At 41.1% G+C, this 21,208-nt stretch overlaps 4 protein-coding genes across 6 annotated transcripts in view; 3 read left to right on the forward strand and 1 right to left on the reverse strand.

The window, feature by feature from the left end:
• The window catches only part of tpcn2 (two pore segment channel 2), a 24,954-nt gene extending 20,035 nt beyond the window's left edge, over positions 1-4,919 (forward strand). For 2 of the 3 annotated variants that reach the window (XM_061034861.1, XM_061035006.1), the window contains 9 exons: positions 1,107-1,156; positions 1,544-1,643; positions 2,424-2,495; positions 2,816-2,889; positions 3,773-3,878; positions 4,049-4,131; positions 4,221-4,302; positions 4,590-4,681; positions 4,770-4,919. In XM_061034861.1, coding sequence (XP_060890844.1) covers positions 1,107-1,156; positions 1,544-1,643; positions 2,424-2,495; positions 2,816-2,889; positions 3,773-3,878; positions 4,049-4,131; positions 4,221-4,302; positions 4,590-4,681; positions 4,770-4,848 — 738 coding nt within the window. In that variant the 3' untranslated portion in view covers positions 4,849-4,919. The remainder of the gene's footprint in view (positions 1-1,106; positions 1,157-1,543; positions 1,644-2,423; positions 2,496-2,815; positions 2,890-3,772; positions 3,879-4,048; positions 4,132-4,220; positions 4,303-4,589; positions 4,682-4,769) is intronic. The other variant, XM_061034942.1, reaches the window with a different exon arrangement.
• The window catches only part of LOC132972727 (hatching enzyme 1.2-like), a 217,304-nt gene that overhangs the window by 73,298 nt on the left and 122,798 nt on the right, over positions 1-21,208 (reverse strand). The window lies entirely within an intron of this gene.
• Positions 7,920-17,246, forward strand: pop4 (POP4 homolog, ribonuclease P/MRP subunit). The gene is made up of 7 exons (XM_061033167.1): positions 7,920-8,071; positions 13,117-13,172; positions 13,634-13,863; positions 13,961-14,038; positions 14,155-14,216; positions 15,336-15,437; positions 16,107-17,246. Exons 1-7 carry the CDS (start codon positions 8,065-8,067, stop codon positions 16,241-16,243), a joined length of 672 nt encoding a protein of 223 aa, XP_060889150.1. The 5' UTR covers positions 7,920-8,064; the 3' UTR covers positions 16,244-17,246.
• Positions 19,316-21,019, forward strand: plekhf1 (pleckstrin homology domain containing, family F (with FYVE domain) member 1). The gene is made up of 2 exons (XM_061033384.1): positions 19,316-19,690; positions 20,025-21,019. Exons 1-2 carry the CDS (start codon positions 19,444-19,446, stop codon positions 20,642-20,644), a joined length of 867 nt encoding a protein of 288 aa, XP_060889367.1. The 5' UTR covers positions 19,316-19,443; the 3' UTR covers positions 20,645-21,019.

Here is a 21,208-nt window from a genome sequence, read left to right on the forward strand (position 1 = left end):
CAGGTTCAATACAGAAGGAGAGACGTTTAGACCAAGAAAAACAAAAGAGACAAACAACAACAGAAAAGCAAAAAACACCAACAGATCCGAACAAAACAAAAACAGAACCAAAGGACACCAGCTAACAGGATGAGAAACAGTTTACACACAGTATACACATATACACAGTCTGTATATTTTAAACTGCGTGGGTCGTCTAAGCTTGAGACTTATCCCGGGTGGCGGTCCTTTTATCAAAAAAAAAGTTGGCAGATTTTCCGGAAAATATGATCTCTGTTGCTGGACTTATTGCGTAATCTCTCAATACGGAGTACACTCCCTAGATCTCTAATCCTCCGTTGTAATAGACGGCTAGTCTCTGACTTCCACTGCAAAGGGACATTGCCGTCCCTTCGTACTCACTAATAGCCTGATTCTCTACAACTTCTCCAAAGATGGCAAGCAGAGGATCTGGAGTGATAGTTTTGTTAAAAGGCCTTGGATAGGTAGTCAAATATAAGAGACCAAAAAGTCTTTCATTCTGGGCAGGACCAGAACTGGTAGGAGTTTTTGTAATTTAAAGGAAGTTATGATCTGCTGAGTCGTTAATATTTAATAATATTTAATAATATTTTAATAAAGATGTTTTAGTGCATTTTAATCAGCCTTTAGCCACAAATGAATAATGTTGTATTGTCTTTAAATCACGCCTCTCAGCTTTGCACATATTTGTGTGGATTTTAGTGACCCCCGTAAACAAAGTGGTACCTTTATGTGTTTGCTGTACAGGTGTAACTCGTGGTGTATCTCATCCTGATGTTCGTAATATAGAGTCATCAGCATTCCTTTCAGTCTGTTTCACTACCAGCTGAAATCTCCTCACAGTAGCTTTTCACATTTTCGGGCAACAAGGTAAATCGTGTTTTTTAGCAGAGACAGAAAACAGCATGACCACGTCTGTCTTATGGTTACAATATCAATCCTACCTGTAAACCTTATGGATTCATAACATCTTTTTAAAAAGAGAAAATCAGAAGGAAGATGTGGGCTAAACATCGGATGTGGTTCTATTTTTTTTTTACCATATTTAACAAATCATCTAGTGTTTTGTTTTTTTTCCCAATCAGGCCCTACAGATCACTATATATGCCACCTTCAGGATTCCTTATTCTCACTGGTAGGTTCTTGAATTCATTTGAAAGTTAATGTTTTTTTTTTATTTGTCTTTTTGTCTAAAAACATGTGAATACACAAAACGAAATTCATGTGATCAAATTTGAAAACACAATAATAAGTTTAGAAGATCGACAGAAATGACATTAAAGGGAATAAAGGAATACAAATACTTTTAAAAGGAGCTTTTATAGAATAACTACAAAATGTCTCAAATTCAACTCGTGTGTGTGTGTGTGTGTGTGTGTGTGTGTGTGTGTGTGTGTGTGTGTGTGTGTGTGTGTGTGTGTGTGTGTGTGTGTGTGTGTGTGTGTGTGTGTGTGTGTGTGTGTGTGTGTGTGTGTGTGTGTGTGTGTGTGTGTGTGTGTGTGTGTGTGTGTGTTGAAACCAGGAATCCGTCCTCTCAAAGCGTGATGTCTTTGTGGGAGATGATTCGTTTGGTCAACATGCTGATTGTCTTTCGCTTCCTGCGCATCATCCCAGATATCAAGGTACGTAAAGACAAAATCCACAAGCTGCTGGAATCAGGAGGGACTTCTTTTCAGAGAGAGAGAGAGAGAGAGAGAGAGAGAGAGAGAGAGAGAGAGAGAGAGAGAGAGAGAGAGAGAGAGAGAGGCCACAGGTTGAAACCCGAACTTGAGAGTACCCGCCTCTGTACATGGGGCGACCGAACCAACCACTAGGCCAAAAGCATATCATCATTACATTTTCTGAATATTGAAGATATTTCTGAAGAATATTTCTACACGGCATTACAATCAACATGTTAATTCATAAAAGGCCAGTAGATGTAGTGCAATAACCATTGCAAAAGTCCAAAAGTCAACTCTGCTTTTACGAGATCAAAGTGAAATCTGAAACAGCCAATCGGCAGCCTCCAATACAGAAGTGCAAGAAGATGCAGTTCCTCGAGTGTCCACTAGAGGCTGGCTGTAAAAGTCCCGCACACACCCCATATTAACGCGTCCATTTTGACAGCAGACATAAACACGTTGGTTAATGTGATTAGTTAATGTCTTTATCAGCACACTCTGTACTGGGAATGATTTTTGTATTATTCACCCTCTTATGATTTTATGAATGATGACGAGTTACAGTGTGCATGATGTCAGAAGACTTAAGGCGCGCCTCAGCTGCAGCTCTTTGTCTGCTGTTAGGTTGACTGAAAGGTTTGATAGTCAGAGTTTCCAAACACCACTGACGGGCTTCAAAAACAGACCTAAATCTACGGATTCAGTTTTAATCTTCATGAATCTCATCTCGGTTTGCAGCTGATGGCTTTGGTTGCGAGCACAATGGTGGACCTGCTGAAGAACCTCCGCGCCTTCGGAGGGATATTGGTGGTGAGTGATTAACCAGCTGATCGACACACTTTGTTTATTTCTTTACTTTTAAATGGGCTGTTGAATGACATGCATCATTATGGACTGAGTTAATTGAACCTTCTTCATTAAGTTTTTGGTTACGTTTGACTTTCATTTGTGAGGACACAGAATTTAAACTGATGGAATAATCATTTTGTTTCTATCTTCCTTGTTTTTACAAACTGTGACAGGTTGAAGGTTTTAATACGACTGCAGTGATGTGTTCAGGAGCCTCACATGTGAAGGGAATGAGCCCAACACGTTTAGAGGTTAACGTCTTCTTCATGCTCTCCCTGCAGGTGGTGTACTACGTGTTTGCTGTGTTTGGGATCTGGCTGTTTGAAAGAGCCATCAAACCTCCTCCTCAGATGAGGTAAGACGCGTGCTCAACTTCAAAAAAATCTCTTCAAGAGTGAACACTGTAAGCATCAAGATATCAGCACGTTAGCAATAAGGCACGAGACACAGGAGTCATTTGAAGGAAAAGGAGGGTTTTTATTCCACAAAACAAACAAAAGTGACAGCGTCGCACAATGAAGTGACGTTACAACTCAAAAGTATGTTTTCACCGTCTACACATAAAAACACTTTTAAACAGAGTTTCTGAAAATCTTCACCCTGGAAGGAGTAAACCCACTTCTAAATCTCCTCTGATTCACAACAGTGATTGACAATGTTCAGTAGTATGCTGCATTTTTTTACCCTTTCCTCTCTGTCTCTAATTGGTTAGTACCAACTGACTAGGTATGCAGGAGTAAAAAAAAAAAATGGGGGGAAACAATTTAGAGTATACCCACTTCTTCAGGCATTTCTTTTAACGAGGTAATTTCGCATTTCAGTCCAAGGCCTTTGATGGTTTTTCAGACAAATGTTGGTGATACACCTTTTAAACGTTCGCCAAATCTGTGACTTGCCCTTGGAAAAAAAATTTTAATTGCGAGAAAAAAATTGTCAATTGTCAAAAGAACTTGTTTTCCTTTCTGTCAACACAATCGTCACAGTAATACTTTTATATCGTCGACCATACATACATCACAGAAGCACACTGAGCAGACTTAGAAACCAGTCCAGCTCTACACCAGTGAGTTCCTGGTGCTCTCATCAGATGTCAGATTCACAGAATGTGTTTCCTAAGCGACTGAATCTTAAACCCTTTGAGATCAACGGCTCGTTTGAAGGTGTTCCCTTGTTCAGTGAGTCCTCGCTGACGGCCCGTGTACTCATGTTTGTTTGTTCATTGTGTACACGTGTGTCAGTGTCTTCACCAACGACACCATGGAGAACATCACCTCAAACTTCAGCATGGCGTGTGGCACCTATGAACAGCTGGAGTACTGGCCCAATAACTTTGATGACTTCGGGGTGAGACACGAGAACGGTCACGTCTTCAAGTTGTTTTTCTTTTTTCCGCTCCTCCTTGTTGCACTTTAAAAACTCTGTCCGACATGATGTTGATGACTTTTCTGTAAAGACTGCTGTGCATTAAAGTACAGAGGAATAAAAAATGAATATCGTTCTCTCCTTTTTGTCAGGCGACCATCCTTTTGCTCTATAACGTCATGGTGGTCAACAACTGGCAGGCCTTCATGGACGCATACAGCAGATACACCACAGAGTAAGAAAACACTACTTTTCACATGCACAGCAGCAGGAGTGATGATGATGATGATGATGGTGATGATGATGGTGGTTTATTCTCCACAGCTGGTCCAAGATCTACTTTGTGTGTTGGTGGCTCACCTCCTCCGTCATGTGGGTCAACTTGTTTGTGGCGCTCATCTTGGAGGTCAGTTCAACGCGGACTGAGACATTCACTCGTAAAATGACCTCGGTGTTTCAGTCGACAATCTCAATACTGTACACAGGAGATGTTTAAAAACAGTATCATCAAACGTAATATAGACAGCGCTCTCCAACGTTTTGAATTTGGACTGCAGTGCCAGTATTAACCACTAGGTGTCAGAGTTACAGATTTCTTCTTTAACTATGAATTTGTAAACTTTCTTTCAGATTTACATCTTAATAATAACTTCATTAAACACTCGACACGCGCTCTGTTTTTATTTTTAACAGAACTTCATCTACAAGTGGGATCGCAGTCACAGCTGCTCTGTTACAGATGTGGAGAAGATCAGATATCAAACATCTGTTCAGCTCATGTTCAGGTAGGTCCACTCATGTTTTTATTTTTAGTCATTAAACAAAAAAGTCATCGCTAACTTTGTCTAACTATTCCTTCTCTGTTTGCTACAGAGAACAGATCCAGGAGCCAACAGAAGAAGAATTACTTTGTCAACTACACCAACACCCACACTTACACCTGCACTGGTGACACACACACACACACACACACACACACACACACTCACACTCACACACACACACACACACTCACACAACAAAGCCAAAGCTGTTACCGTACCAAGTAAGAACTACTACTCAAAGTGTGTGCAGTGTGAAGAAGCACTGAGAGGTCAATAAGAGAGCAGAGTTTATTTTAATTTGTTTTATTGTTAAATGTGAGTTCTACTACTGAAACTAGTAGGAGGTGAATGTATCAATGTTGGTTATTCAACAAGTGAAACCACTGTTCTTTTATTGTTCAAAACCTTCGTATCTCAAGGATCAAGATGAAATTCAGTGGATGTCAATCTTTCTTTCCTTAAGCTTTGACACTGCCGCTAATAGACCTTAACATGTATTAGAATCTGAGCTGATCGTGCAAATAGAAGCAAAACCTCGAGAGTTCAAAAAGGTGTAGCTCCATTATTTTTTGCCTCAACACAATGACGCATCAGAATACTAATCAGAGAACTTGATCTTTACACTGAGATATATTGTTTTTATGTACAAAGAACTTACTGATGATCTCATTTACTGGATGCAGCTGCTCCACGACTGCAATCTTTAAATCATGTTTGGATGTTGAGCTGCACAAACAAAGAACCAAAGATAAGTTTGGCTATCGTGTGATAATTATGTTTGGGGTTTTTTTTCCACTCGTTGTAGTTACCGTAACTAAATATCTCTACTGCAGGTTGTTGATCTAGATGTGTTTTTGGCCTTTTGTTCCGGGTATGTAAAATGAGTGGAAGGAAGTGAATCTGAGGGAGGATTTAAACTGAGAGTCTTCAGGGAAAGATATCAGTCAGTAAACATGCCTTACATGTAAACTGGTAGCACATGCATGTTTAGCAAGAATCCTGCTCTCAGGTGGAGAAAAAGTGGACCCAGATTTTATATCAATCTTAGTCCAGTTTTTTTCCCAACATCCCTTCATGAATTAGAATCTATAGACTGTTTAAAACAAGTTGTTGTTTGATCGGTGAAATCAAGAGTGACAGCTTGTTGTTGGGAATAAATATAACAAAGTCTGATCAAACCATATAAATATATAGAGTGTATCTTCTATATCTAAGTTAGATATAGGTCTCACCTACACATTCACACACTGACGGCATCATGTGACGTAAATCTTCCATTACTATTAACTAATCCCATTCATACGCCCGCCGAACAAAGCAGCGGGAGCAACTTGAGGTTTAGTGTCTCGCCCAAAGAAACATTCAACAATGTGGCTGCAGGAGCTGAGGATCGAACCCCCGACCTTCTGGCTAAGAGACAACCGACTCCATGGATGCCCAGTTTAATCTGCCGTCTGTTTTTCTGAGACAATCAAACACACGTCCACGTCATTAGGGAGTATTGATCGTGTAAAGGGAAACATCTTCTGAGAGGCTGCAATGCATCGTTCTACAGGACGGAGTGAGGCTCCGGAAAAACACAAACGCCAGAACTTTCAGATTTTACTTAAAGGGAAGTAAGGGATAATCCTTGAATTGAAACTTTTTATATAAAGGGCGAACTTTGCCTTGGTATTTATATATTTACAGTGGAATTTTGTTTGTAGAATAAACGCAGTAAAGGTTTTTATTGAAATAAGTTTGGATGTATCAGAAAACTGGAGTTTCTGGCTATTTTTAATGTAAGATATATCGTGTTTCAGTTTGCACTTTGAGAACTGTTTGTAAAAAAAAAAAAAAAAAAAGATGAATTCAATAAATATTTTGCAAAAAAGATCTATTTATTGTTTTTTGAATGGGTTTGAATCAAATAAGAAAAGCAGAAATTGAAGTGCATTCAGTTTAATTACCGATTCTTTAATTGTGTTGTATGTGGGACTGTATATAAACCATCAATATCAACCAGTAGAGTTAGGGTATAAAAACTCAAGTCAGTGCACCGGTGGCCTAGTGTGTAGTTTGTGTGCCCCCCCGGAAAACAGGCTTTTGTCCTTGAAGCAGGCAGCCTGGGTTCAAGTCTTACCTGTGGCTCCTTTCCTGCATGTCTATAATGCACCTATATTCTGAAAATTAAAACGTGTTTCTGTTACTGTATTTTCATTTTAAAATTAGCTTTTTCATTTGAATTATGATACAAATTTAGCGGGGCATTTTTTTAAAATGATAAAGCAAATGTCATTTTCTTCTTCATTTTAATTTAGTCAAAGAATGTGTATTTTTGAAGTTGAAAACTAAAATTCAAATTAGATAAATTAATCATTTTATTTTTGAGTCAAATAATACACCCATATTCTGAAAATTAAAAAGCATTTCTGTTAATGCGTTTTCATTTTCAAATTAGCTTTATCATTTGAATTTTGATAACTAATCTCTTCCATAGTCTATGTCACAGCATTCAAACATGTCCAGTGGTTCAGCAGGGCGGTGGTTTTGCAGACTGTGAGGACTGGTCCAACGGGAGGGGGATGGATGGATGTCTAAGGAGAAAGACGAGAGAAACTTTAGACTGATTATGAATTTTTTTTTTTTAAAAGTAGCCTACATTTATACCATGAAGGTAGATCAAGAAGAAGACAGATTTATGAGGAGAACTGTCTTGAATCACTATGTGAAGAAGTCATAACGAACCCTATCCTGTTCTTTTTCAGGGTCTGATTCCTGTCTTTTTATGTGCCCAAAACTAACTGCCAACAGTTGTTGCACAACAGTAATAATGTTCAGTGAATTATGTATAGGTACATGTGAAACCCGTTGTTGATGGTGTCATTTGAAATGTCTATTCAGTAGGCTGGTATAGTCTTCTACTATTTGATCTGTGAGAAGAAATAGGGGGAGCCTGAGACCAAAAACTTGTATTTCCATAAACTCCTCTGAAAAGGAAAAGGTATCTATTAAAAATAAATAAATAGTAGTCTGTGGTCAGTGAAATCAATACGTTTTGATACTTTAGCCTATTGCATCACATTGAGTTTCCTTTGAAAAGTTTAACCCCAGAGGCTGAACGGGATCCAATGTTGCTGTAAATGTTTTTGTAATGTCGCCCAAACCACCGCGAGGGGGCGACGTCACTCCGCACACGCTCAAAGTCTGCCGGAGAAGAAGAAGAAGAAGAAGAAGTAAAGAGGAAGTAGTATCTTGTGTTGTTCTGAAAACACGCTGCCTGAATTAACTTTCCCCCTTTTCTTGGGCCAAGAGAGGATTTTGAGTTTTGTAAGGTTTCTCAGGGGAAGTCCTCAAACGTGTCGATGGAGGGTAAGTCATGTTTAGTAGAAGTAAAGTAAAATGACGAGTTAAAGGACGAGTCTGTGAGTGTTGACACATAGTTACAACCCAAACACAACACAACAGTCACACCTGGTTATAATCCTCCTCTGGGTCTTTTTCTTAACATGCATTTCAGCCAATCTTATTTCAAATGTCATTACACGGACCATATTATTATTATTATCATTATTATTATTATTATTATTATTATTATTATTTACAGTCTGTTATAAGTGATTGCAGGTCATCTCTTCTTGTTTTCATATGTTTCATGTACTTTGTGTTTATTCCTCATCCTGTACACAGACTCTCTACACAGAGAGCTTTCTGACCTACAGTTTAATATGAACTGAAGATTTATTAATCCTTATCAAAACATAAACAAACACATGACCTCACTACATCTTTAAATCTGCAGAGTATTCTCTTTGTAAATAATATAACAACAGTGATTTCTGATTAGTAGGAGAAATAAATGAAGTTACATGAATCAAATCAGCTTTATTGGCCATGTATGCTCACACACACACACATATACACACACACACACACCCAGTAGGGCTGGGAAATATATCGAGTTTTTAAGATATATCGATATATTTTCGAACAAGATATAGGGTAAGACAATATCGTTAATATCGATATAGTTTATGTTGCATTAAAATAACGTTATTTTATTTTTCTCATCTCACTGATGATGACTGACTGTCTGTCCCTCTTAACCCTGCTCCTCCTCTCTCTCTCTTTTATTGTATTTAAGGAACATTTTTATTTTATAATATTACTTTTTAAATTCACAAACAGGGAGTTTATTTTCAATGTGTTTTCACTGTTAATAAAATACATATCGATATATATCGAGTATCGCCATTCAGCTAATCAATATCAAGATATGAGTTTTGGTCCCTAACACACACACACACACACACACACACACACACACACACACACACCACACACACACACACACACACACACACACACACACAAAGGAATTTGACTGAGATGAACTGTGCTCTCAGTGTAAATAGTATAACATTGAATATAAACATCAAATAAGCAAAGACTGAAATGTGCAGGGCTAAGTGAGACACTCGTGCAAAGTGGTGATCCGTACAAAGATGCCGAATGTTGAAATGTCCTGCAGCTGCTTTATTCAGGCTGATGCAACACTGACCTCTAAAAACCTCCCCATTGATGGTTTCTGCTGGAGGTAAAAGAGAAGTGTACGTGCAAGTTTGTACATTGTGCAGTAATGACTAACTGCAGGAAACAGTGTCTCTAAACGTGTCAAACAATAAAATGATCAAAGGTAGAAAGGCAGATCAAACTGTAGTCTTCCCTGTTTTACCGAGTTTGCATTCTTGCAGTCATTCAAACACGGATGCATTTTGTAATACGGATTATTAGAATGTTTCCATTCATTTCAGTTTTCCATGTATGGCGACATATCAAAGCAAACTTTATCTCAAGACACCCTACCTAAAGAGCAGACCGTCTAGACTGTACCTCTTAGTTACATCATTTACTGTGACCCGGCACGAGTCCACCATGAGTGAGCACATTTAGCAATAGTGCCGAAGAAAAACTTCCTTTAAAGCAACATAACGGAGGAATCCGATGCTGTGTGTTTAGGTTCCCACTGAAGGTCATGTACAGTAAAAACACAGTGTATTCACAGAACCAGCTCGGGTTGTACACGACTGTGTTCGCGAGCTCTCGCAACCCGTAAAAGCTGGTCCAATATTCACTCTGATCCGCCTTCTGGCTCGGTCACTCTCTCTCTTTTTGTCCTCTTAGCGCCGCTGCTCACCATCTTCTTCCATCTCTCAGCCTCAGCCATTCCATCGAACGGTACCAAGACTGACTGAGGCCGCGGTCACACTGGCCATCCGTACCGTGCCCAAGCACACGTCAGCCCTAAAGTCCAGTTCGTTTTGGCCGGCGTGACCGCTCCGCCTCGTGCTCAGGAGTCTTTTTTTTAGCTGAAGGCCGGAGTGTGAACTCGTGCTGTGAAGTCATACGCTCTTCTTGTGAGAGAACCTCGGCCTGCTGCCAAAGATCCATAGTGGTGAAAGCGGGAAATAAAAGGTTGATCATCACTGCCAACATGAATACTCTGGTGTGGCTTACACTGGCTCTCTGGCACGTTAGATGGATCATTGAATATTATTAATTCCTCTTTTGCGTCGCTCCTTAATGAGCCCTCGTGTGTTATGTGACAAAGATCTTCTTTACCATCTTTTCACCCTCGTTCTTACCCAAACCGATGACCAGGAAGAAAACCATAAATCAATCTTGTAGTCATTTAAATTTGGGCTCATTGTTTGGCGTCAGGGCCCACAGCTTCACTGATTGGTTCAGACTCTTTGCTTTCAGTAACCCCTTGTGTGCGCCTTGTACACACCCTGTCCACCCAGTCCGAAGACAGATACAGTTAGCGACTCGCTGGTGAACAAAGTGGAGCATTTAGCATCCAGAGAGCTTCATATCTTTTGTCTCGGGATTTGTCAGAATCCAAAAAAAAGCGAGTTCAAGTGAGTGAACTTTGGACTTCTGTGGATCAGATTGTCACAAGCAGGAGATCAGGCGATGGTTCATGTTGCTCTGAGTCTGCTGGATGTGTGTGAGCAAACTCGTCGCTAAAAGTATTTCCGTGCTGTGCTCAGCATTTCTAACAGAGGAAGAAACAACAGCTCCTCGTATTGAGCATGAAAGTCCTGTCAGGCACGATAAGGTCGTCGATACTGTGGAAACTTTTTGATACCACGTGTTTTAAAAAGAGACAATCTGTTATTTCTATGATGGATAGTTTTCAAAAGTACCGACACTTTTTTTTTTTTCCAAATCTCTTTATTAGTTTGCACAGATGATAAGAAAACATACAGTTGACATTGTACTGTGGTCATCTTTTGTAAACCCCCTTCCTGCCTTCTCCCGCCCATCCCTGTTAACCCCATAAGTACCGGCACTTTAAAAAGAAAAATACAATTCTTCAGCCATATTTTTAGCTTGCTTCAAATTTTCATAAAAAATGTTGACCGCGGACCTGACGTTCATTTTCATGAGAAAATGTTGACGTCTGACCTGTCGGGAATTTTCACCAAAAGCAGCTGAAAGAAATGGAGAGAGATCACTGTCGAAATTGCAGAAATAGGTTGCCAACTTTTCTGTACTGAACTTTTGCCATTGTATTTGTGCACTTTAGGCAGCATGCCTACATTTTAGTTTCTAATCAAGAAGGTTGCCTACTGATAACTGGCCGGGGACTGCAGATGGAAATGAGCCGTCAAGGCTAAAGCTGCTCCTTGTACTGTGCAGTTAATAAAAGGAGACTGTCCATGAAACAATATGACCTGGTATTTGCTCCTAGGACGTCTAAGTTGCCATGGTATCAAAACAGGTATTTACAGTATAATATTAGATTATTTATATTAGCACATTTTTGGTTTAATATCTGGGTATTGTGACAACCCTAGTAAAGCAATTTATAGCTCAACCTGCAGTGCCAAGAGCTCTGTGAAAAAGTGGGTCATGTTTTTGTTACCTGGCTGGAATCTCTTATCACCTTTCTTTCTAATCTCAATGAAGTTGTTTGACTTGACTGACTGTGTACTCTCCCCGTCTGATGGTGATGACAGGACTGTCTGCTCCTCACATAAAAGTACTCAGATGTTTTCCCCTCAGTCTCCTCGTTGACCTTCATTCATCCATAATGGATAAGCAGAAACTGTCACTCTCCTTAAACAGAAACAGCTGTCAGTAATATTTATGACACAAGGTAAGAAATGTAACTAAACCTGTCCTGTGTCAGTTTACAACTGCAGATAGTCAACCACAGTGCAGGCGTGATTTACAGTCATCAGTGTCAACGGAAAGTCCTAAACTCTCTCTTTCTCTCTCTCTCTCTCTCTCTCTCTCTCTCTGTCTCTCTCTGTCTCTCTCTCTCTCTCTCTCTCTCTCTCTCTCTCTCGCTCTCTCTCTCTCTCTCTGTCTCTCTCTGTCTCTCTCTCTCTCTCTCTCTCTCTCTCTCTCTCTCTCTCTCGCTCTCTCTCTCTCGTTTAAATCAGGACTTTCCTGGATGCCAACCAGCACAACGTTTATCTCCAACCTGCACATGTCATCTAAACATTTAGGTTATTCCAAATATACGTATACACCTTCAAAAACCTGAGAAACAAATGCAGGGCCGATAGTGATGCCAATGTTTTTAATAATAAGTTGGCTGACTGTTGATTTTCCGACACTGTAAGACTCTCACAAACATTTTCTCTCATATTTCACCATGAAAACAGAGTTTGTCCAACAGGGGACTTCTCCTGTCCAATTCGCTGATTCAGTTCCTCTGAGTTATAGATAAAGATTAAAGCTTGTTGTTAATGTGGCTCTGTTGTATGGCATGGGGCAATTCATCAAAAATTAATCAAAACCCACATTCAGAACCTCGAACCGACATAATCGTGCCCATGTCGATTATTTTGATTATTTTCAGGGCAGATGTCATGTTCAATCGGTGAAGCAATGTCCTTTGTTTGGACACATTCTGTCTTTAGGGAAGACGACACCGAACAAAAAAAGACAAATGTGAACACTGCAGAAAAACTGTTTGCAAGAAATGCAAGTTATTTATTATTATAAGTTCATTTCCACTTTAAAACTAAAATGTGTCGTTTTCATTTCAAGCGACGCTTTGACTTCAGTTCCAAATATTCAATAAATCATCACAAAATAGTTCATCAGATATTCACTCTTTCATGAGAGAAAATAACCCTGCTTTAGTAGTTGAGCATGTTTACAGTAGAGACCATGTCAGTGAACTATGAGGACAAAAAAAACAAATAATCGTTCATTAATCGTAATCGAGGACAAATGTGATTTTGATTTGAGGTCGTATCGGCCTGCTCTACTCTGTTGCTGGATGCTGAGCTCTTTATTGACCTGGTGATGACTCCTCCTGTGTTCTGCTCCAGCGCCTCAGTGAGGTTTTAAAGATTTACTGTAACACAACTGTTGTCTTTGTGTCCTTCAAACAGAGGCGCTCATTCAAACCACGATTCCTCCAGGCCTGGGGAAGATCCTCGGTGTTCAGGTGAGTAACTCTGACCTGTGTAAACCACTGAACATATAAAAAACTCTGAGGCAGTTTCCAGACATCCAACTGCATCCTTAATCTGCTTTTAACTTACTGTCAGTTTATTTTCAAACCAAAATCAGGTTCAAACAAATAAAAAAACAGATAAAACAGATAGAACAGATAACAGTGATTTAGTGTGTGAAGTTTATTGTTTGACACTAGCTCTATTCAGACTGTGATGTTAACGCCCCTGTGACGTTTTGCCTTCAGTCTCACTGTCAGTGGGGGTAATGGAGGGGACCAAATGATCCCCCATCTGTACTGTCTTCTGAGGTAGTAACAGAGACATTACAGATCAGCTGCGCAGCCCTGTTTTTCATTATTTCAACCTGTCAGACTAAAACCTTTAAGGGTGCTTGTTGTGTTCCATGAAAAGAAAAGAAACATCGATGATGTCTTTGGTGTCTCGTTTCCAGTCGAAGACCAAATCTAAAGCGGAGGCCTTCACCCGGGCGTTCGTGAAGAACAGCATCCAGCAGCCAACGCGACTCGACCCGAAGAGCATGATGAGTCACAAGGCTGTCAATCTGAGCTACGCCAGGATCAAGCAGGACAAGTCCAAGAGGAGCCGCAAGAAAGCCAAAGGACTGAACGCCCGGCAGAAGAGAGCCATGAAGGTCTTCCAGATCAAACCCGAGAACCAGAGGTTTGTCGTGGTCAAAATAGTTTGTTTTAAATTCCAGTTATTCCAGTCAGCCGCTCCTCTCTCCTCAGCATCCCTGACGTCGTACTTATTATTGCAGATACGAGCTGTTCCTGCCTCTGCATGAGCTCTGGAGGAAGTACATCATTGATCTGTGCGGGGGGGCGAATCGCCTTAGGTAAATATGTTCAGAGCTCCACAAATACGATCTTTGACATTAATAAGTGCCTCTCATAGATGTGAAGCTATTCCACAAACTGAAGTCTCATAGCCTGTCGTGTTGTGTGTTCACAGCAATCCTCAGTGTCTGCAGCAGAAGCTCGTGAAGGCAGACTTCCACGGTGCCATCATCTCCGGTATACATTTATTTTGGTCAAGTTTAGTTAAATCATGAACTCTGTCAAGTGTGGTAGTTAGAATAAAGTTACCTCTGAGTCTCACACTGCTCCTTCTGTGTCAGTCGGTTCAGTCAGAGGTACCACAGCAGTGAAGCTGACTTTCAGATCCAGCTTTGAAGAAGGGAGGGGGGGTATGGTGTTGGAAAAAAAACTACAATCAGTTAATGTAGTTTAGCTGCTGATTTGAGCTTTCTACAGACAGCTCATGGGGGAACATAGAGAGCTCTATTTCTACATTTTGAGTAAATCATTCCCCATTCCTGAGCTATAACTTAAAGAGGACATATTATCCCCCTTCTCCACCTTTTCAAACAGTCCCCCTGTGGTCTAAGTGAAACATCTGTGCTGTGCTTTGGTCAAAATATAACATGAATCAAGCAGCAGAGGAGGTTTGTGACCCTGTGTAAACCAGCTCTCTCAGAACGCTCCGTTTTGGTGTGTGTGTCTCTTTAAATGCCCCCCAGTAGACATCACTCCTTCTCTAGCGAATAAAAATGACGGACCTGCGCAAAAGGTCCTATCCTTGTTCTATGCTGGGGGTGGAGTCCATGGGTGGAGATACCAGGGGAGGGGAGGGGATTTTACCAGAATCCCACTGTGACATCACAAGGAGAGCACATTTAAAACGGAGCATTTTCCTCTGTGTTGTAAGACTAATGCAGACCACAAACAAAGGACTGGATGGATTTATTTCACATTTTGTGGGTCAGTAGACACTCAGGTTACACAGATATATGTTCAAAAACACTGAAAAAGTGGATTTTTCATACTAACCCTTTAAGATAAAGACACACAGACATGAAACACACTTGATTGGATAAGGTGAGACTTGCGATGAGGGTATCAGGATCCCCTTAACTTACCTGAGAGTCATCAGGTTTTCCAGCAGTGTTAGTGTTGACTTTGTCCAATCAGGTACAGAAAAGACCAGCTGGACGACGTGTGTGTGTGTTGTGTTTATTGTTTTTATGTGACACCCTTACCTGTTGTTCTCCACCCTGACTGTAATTGGACTGTATCTCTGCGAGCAGCTACGACAGACTTTTTAATCATACGTCTTGTTCTTTGTTCTCTCAGTGGTCCGCTCTAAATGTCCTTCGTATGTGGGGATGACGGGGATTCTAGTTCAAGAATTCAAACACGTTTTTAAAATAATCACCAAAGAAGACAAACTGAAAGGTAAGGCGGATGGTTGTTATCAGTCTCTGGTACTCTTCGTGTGTCGGGGCTTTAGGTCTGAAACACAAACATAACTCGGATACTCTTTCACAAAACTCAGTGTGTACGTGAATCAGTTAGAAATAACTTTGATATCAATGAAACAATATTTTAATCAGATGATGTTTTGCATAAAACTGGTCACAATAGATCTTTTCTGATGAGCTAGGGAAGTGAAATGTTAGTTTTCAGAGAGAGAGAGAGAATATTAAAACACATCAATTATTTGTTTGTTAGAAACACTGTAAGAAGTGTTGCTCCTCTTTTCCTTCTCTCCTCTCTCTCATTAGCTTTAGTACACTTAGGGCGCGGCCACACTGGCAATCCGTACCGTGCCGAAGCACACCTCTCCAAAGCGTGCCAGGGCTAAGGAAGTGTACCGAGCTCGAGCACGGTACGGAGCGGTCACACCGGTCAAACAAACTGGACTTCAGTGGTGAAGCGTTCTTATGCACGGTACGGATTGCCAGTGTGACCGCGCCCTCAGAAAGTACGCGCACAACGCTCTGCTACTGACTCAGTCACTTTTATGGTGAAACGTTGAATCTTTGTTTTTCATCAACTCATTTGTTCCCCTGTTTGTTTTCTTCTTCTTCTTCTTCTTCTCACGCTGCACACGTGGTGTTACAGTGATCCCGAAGAGGAACAGCGTGTTTGAAATGGAGATCAACGGCCTCGTCTCCCACATCTATGGAAACCCACTCGAGCAGCGCTCCAGCGAACGCTCCGTCAAGAAATTCAAAGTTAAAAGAACCATCGACTTGTGAGGTCACCAGAGGTCACTGCAGTGTGCCTCTAAAGAGAGACGTTACATAACTGACCGCCCTACATGACAGTCAGAAGGAAGTGTTATGAAACAGTTGAGTTGAGTTACACATCGTTTTGATTCCTTTGTTGCCTTCATTCTCTCGAACAGTTTTACAGACGTGTTTCTGTGTGTTCAGGGAACTGTCCTGTACCAGCGCAGTGGGCTGATTGTAAATTAAAAAAAACTAAAATGTTTAAGGCAGAGCTGCAGGGTGTGAACACAACATTCAAACTTGGCCCCGCCTCCTGAGCTCATCGCCATCAGAAGCGCACACTCACTGCAGGGCGCAGCGTGAGCGTAACTGCTGGTGGCCTACACAAGCTAACCGCCGGTGATGGGTCACCTGCCAACAGGAAGCAACACCTTTGTTTAAGAATGAGCTTTATCTGCTCGGCGTTTCGCCTCATTAGGATTCTATTTTCCACTTCTTTGCCGCTACGTCAAGAAACGTCATTTACGCCCGTTTGATTCGTGTCCAAACGCTGGACTGTATCTACTCCTGAGCTCACCTGTGCTCTGTCATTGGCTGGAGGAAACACACCAGCCCCAGTCAGAGGAGTCTGTGCAGACACAATCACAACCAAGTGATGATTGAGCAGCTTTACCTTTGAATAAATCTTTATTTTATTTTTTAGGAGTAAACTACTGACTCTACCTTTAAAGTGTGTGAAGGACTTCTTTACTTCTGTTGAATTGTTTCTTCACACTTCTTCACGACAACTCATTGCGCCAACAACAGTCTCTTCCTTTGTTGTTGGCGCTGAGGAAGCAAAGTAAACTGACCTGCATGTTTCTAAATTGACATTGAGTCACATTTATTTGGAAGAACTTTTCACATTTCAATTGGTGTGTTTCATTTTTGTCCCTTTTTAATGACTAATTATCGCTTATTAGATTTCCCGCAGCACTAAGTTTCTTAACTCTTGTTATGATCATCAATAAACCTGTTATTAGTCCCTGAACCCTTTGAAGTCTGTTTTTCAGAAGTTTGCTCAGTTTGACTTGAATGTAATTGACGAGCTGTGTTTCTGTGCGTGACCTGTGTGTCTTATAACAGAAGTGAGAAATGTGTGAAGTAACTTCTCAGCAGAAAATAATCTGGACTTCCTTGTTCCTCATTGTAACGGAAAAAACATGAACTCTGGAGGCGTGTAAGCTTCTGGATATAACACGACGCTTTGTTTCCTTGAACTCCTTCACCTGCTCCAGGAGACTTAGAAACACCTGAGGGCTGTGGTTCACCTGATTAGAGAAGCTGTCTAACCACTTTCTCATATTTGAATGATGCGTATGCACTTACCGGTACTGCTGACCTGGTTTGGTTTTATAACACAAATATTTTCATTCAAGAGGCACAAAGGGGGAAGACCGAGCCGTCGGTATCTCATTTATCTGATAGATGCACAAACATGTTCTCATGAGTATCTGATCACTTAACTGATACTAACAATCCTTGGTGATTAATGGGCTTAAGACAGAATTCATGAACACGGCCTGCATGGAAAACAAAGAGGGAACAATAGTCTGCAAGAAAATCAAGGAAATCTCTTTGGGTTTGAAGTAGCACAAAAACAATCTCTCGTCACATGCAAACCTGAGGGTCACAGTCAGTGTTTCACATGAACTGTTGACTAATGCTGACAAATGTTGAACTGCTTTAACAGACTTTAAATCTAAACTTTAAAAAGTCTTTAAGTTTTTTTAGCTAGTACTGAAACAGACTGAAATTAACATCAATTCCTCTTTATGACATACAACAGCAAACGAGACCGTAAGTGAGTGGATGGATTTTTTTCTAAAGTTATATTTTTGGATGATTTTATGCCATCATTGGATAACTTGATTGGACAGCTGAAGAGAGACAGGAAACGTTGGGAGGAGAGAGTGAGGGACAACATGCGGCAAAGGGCAAAGGTCAGATACTAACATGTGGTTCATCTGCACTTTGTGAGTCAGTGGAGCTTCAGTGAAGGACGATCCTGAGACATCTGCATTTAAAACTTTAAAACACATGAACTGATGTAGAGAGCGACAGAATACCCTGATAACTATACTAGTGTTATTTAGAGCAGTGGTTCTCAACCGGTCTAGCCTCAGGACCCACCACCAACTCCTTGAAAATAAATTGCGACCCAAATTTCTGATATTTTTCAACCAACACGATTTATTTAATTTAAATAAAGTGGAGTTTTGAACCACAACAATCATGGACTTTTAGCCAGCACTATTTTTCCTGGACCCAAAAGTCGTGACCCACTTTTGGGTCCCGACCCACCAGTTGAGTACCACTAATTTAGAGCTCTCTTTGGCGAAATAAAAGGTCAAGTAGATCCTGCATGTAGATCAGTTGCAGCCAGGTTGGATCGAGGTACATTTCAGTGTATAATTTAGTCGTCACATGGTGTGAAGCATCGTTTGAATGCATGACTTTACTGTCCTGCCGGAACACTTCACACATACTAAAGAGTTCGCTCATGAATTAATTAACGATGAATACCGGTCAGTTTGTAGGTCTTACTCTGCTGGATAAAGGTTCGAAACACCCTGCAGGAGGAATCTAATCGTTGTTTAGTGTAGTGACTTCATTTATGCTAAATTACATTTGTGTGACATGACAACCGACTGAAGGCAGAATAATGTTATAATGAAAATATTAACCGTAATCTTGTAAAGCTTGTTCATCGCATCAACATAGAACATGTTTTGTTCTTTTTGTTGTGATTGAAAATACAATAAAATAATCTCTAAATAATAGTTTACATTTTTTTTTTAGTTTTGGTTCAACCACTGACAACTACACAACTACTTTTATTGACGAACTGAACTATCATTGCCCTTAAGGGACGTGTTGGAATGGCCTTTAACTGTAAACGTCAAACACTGCGTCCGTAAGTGTCGATGTTATTTGCTTCCCTGGAACTCAAAGCACCAGCGCCCTTCTGTCTTGCAAGTATTGTTTACCTAAAAGGAGAACTGACTTTGGAAAGCCCCATTGCGTCATCGAGAACTCAGCTTTTAAGTCCTCCTGCTGAGCCTGTCTCATCAGAGTTGAGACTAACACATGACTTATCACACCTACAGAGGCGTGGAACAGTCAGCACAAAGCCAGAGACTGAAAACAGCACACTTGCTTATCGTTAACTACATACAAGGGACACCATGGTCGACCAGCTGACGTTCACTAAGGAGAACCAGGAGCGGATCCACGCGGTTGAGAACTCATTCGGGCCACTGGGGAGACCTCTATCCCAGCCAGGCCGGGTTCTGATCGGAGAGGGCCGGCTGATGAAGCTGTGCCGCCGGGGTCCTCAGCCGAAAGTCTTCTTCCTCTTCAATGACGTGCTGGTGTACGGAAGCATCATTCTGAATAGACGCTTGCACAAAAAACAGCAGATCATCCCTCTAGGTGAGCGTCTCATCTTTTTTCACACTGCGTACGGTTGCTTAGCGGTGGACAGGGCGGGATTCGATGCTTGTATTTCTACATTATCACACTTGTTCTTCATGAACTACTACAACAGAAATAAGAATATGGTGTGAGTGACAGAGAGCTATCCAAATAAACGTATTATTATTGTGCAGTCACTAACTGTAATTCATACATATAATATCTTCATATGTCCTCTCAGTTTATCCTGCCTGTTTTTCGGTCATGACAACATGATATCTAAAATGCTTGTTGACCGTACTGTCCATACCTTTCATGCCTTGTATTAACAAACAGTGTTTCATTGTTTCAGAGGATGTCCAGCTGGAGGATTTGGAGGACAGTGTGAGAATGAGGAACCAGTGGTTAATCCGCACACCTCGAAAGTCCTTCTACGTGTCGGCCTCGTCGTACGAGGAGAAGCGAGCCTGGATGGAGCACGTGGAGGAATGCAAGTCCAGACTCCTGCAGAGCAGCGGGCGAACGCCTGGGTCAGCCTTCGCTGTGACCTGGATCCCTGACCAGGCCTCTGCCATCTGCATGCGCTGCTCCGACAAGTTTTCCCTGACTCAGCGTCGACACCACTGCAGGAGATGTGGCTTCGTGGTCTGCGGCGCCTGCTCCAAGAAGCGAGCCGTGATCGCACACATTCATCCGACCAAGTGCGTGAGAGTCTGCAATATGTGTCACGCGAGTCTTTCGGGGACTGAGGCAGAAAATCAAGAGACGTGTCGCGTGAGGGGAGACAGCACGGGGAAGATGAGCTCGGATGGAGACGAGGCGGAGGGGTCCAGTGAAGAGGAGGAGGCAGAGGAGCAGATGGAGGACCTTAACCCCGGCAGGTGGATGCATTCCCAGATGGACTCCTGGTCCCCCTATATGTACATCAAGCCAGAGCATTTGAAGCCCCGAACATGCACATATACGAGCTGAACATGTGTGTGTAAGAGCTGAATCTGACTTTGGGATATTCCTAAACATGGACTGATGCTGACACAGCTCTGTGCTGTAGAAGCGAGTTAAATTATATTCTCATCCAGTTACAACCATCTTAAGACAATGATGTAAAGAGTTGTGTGTCCTGTATTTATTTATGTGTATATTCTGTCATAACTACTTTTTTGAAACACTGTTGCGATGAGTTCTTCTCTAAAGCACTTTAGTCTGGCCTTATAGGTCTCACTACATTTTATTTAAGTCTGATTTTAATCACATGAAACTGTTGAACTCTACGTCTGCCTCACTTTTGTAATTCAAATGGACAATGAATAAAAACAAAAAAGAATTAAAGAAAATATTTGTATGTGATGATTGGTGTCTGTCTGGAAAAAAGCTGCTTTACAAATGTCTTTCTTGTTCAGGCGGTGGGCATCATGAATGTCTTTTAACGGCAGAATTAAGACTCGACTTTGTGAGTTGTCTCATGTAAACCACCGTTGGTTTCTGAAACTCTGACTCACTTTCAAGAGACATTGTCATTTTGTTATATCAGTGTGT

Source organism: Labrus mixtus, chromosome 1 (assembly GCF_963584025.1).
Source record: "Labrus mixtus chromosome 1, fLabMix1.1, whole genome shotgun sequence".
NCBI lineage: Eukaryota > Metazoa > Chordata > Actinopteri > Labriformes > Labridae > Labrus > Labrus mixtus.

Bases quoted from the DNA above. Each gene is read 5' to 3' on its own strand.
- plekhf1 (XM_061033384.1), top strand. From the start codon at position 19,444: ATGGTCGACCAGCTGACGTTCACTAAGGAGAACCAGGAGCGGATCCAC. The intron at 19,691-20,024 runs GTGAGCGTCTCA...TCATTGTTTCAG, and splicing joins ACAGCAGATCATCCCTCTAG to AGGATGTCCAGCTGGAGGAT.
- pop4 (XM_061033167.1), top strand. The intron at 13,173-13,633 runs GTGAGTAACTCT...TCTCGTTTCCAG, and splicing joins GGAAGATCCTCGGTGTTCAG to TCGAAGACCAAATCTAAAGC. The intron at 15,438-16,106 runs GTAAGGCGGATG...GTGGTGTTACAG, and splicing joins CAAAGAAGACAAACTGAAAG to TGATCCCGAAGAGGAACAGC.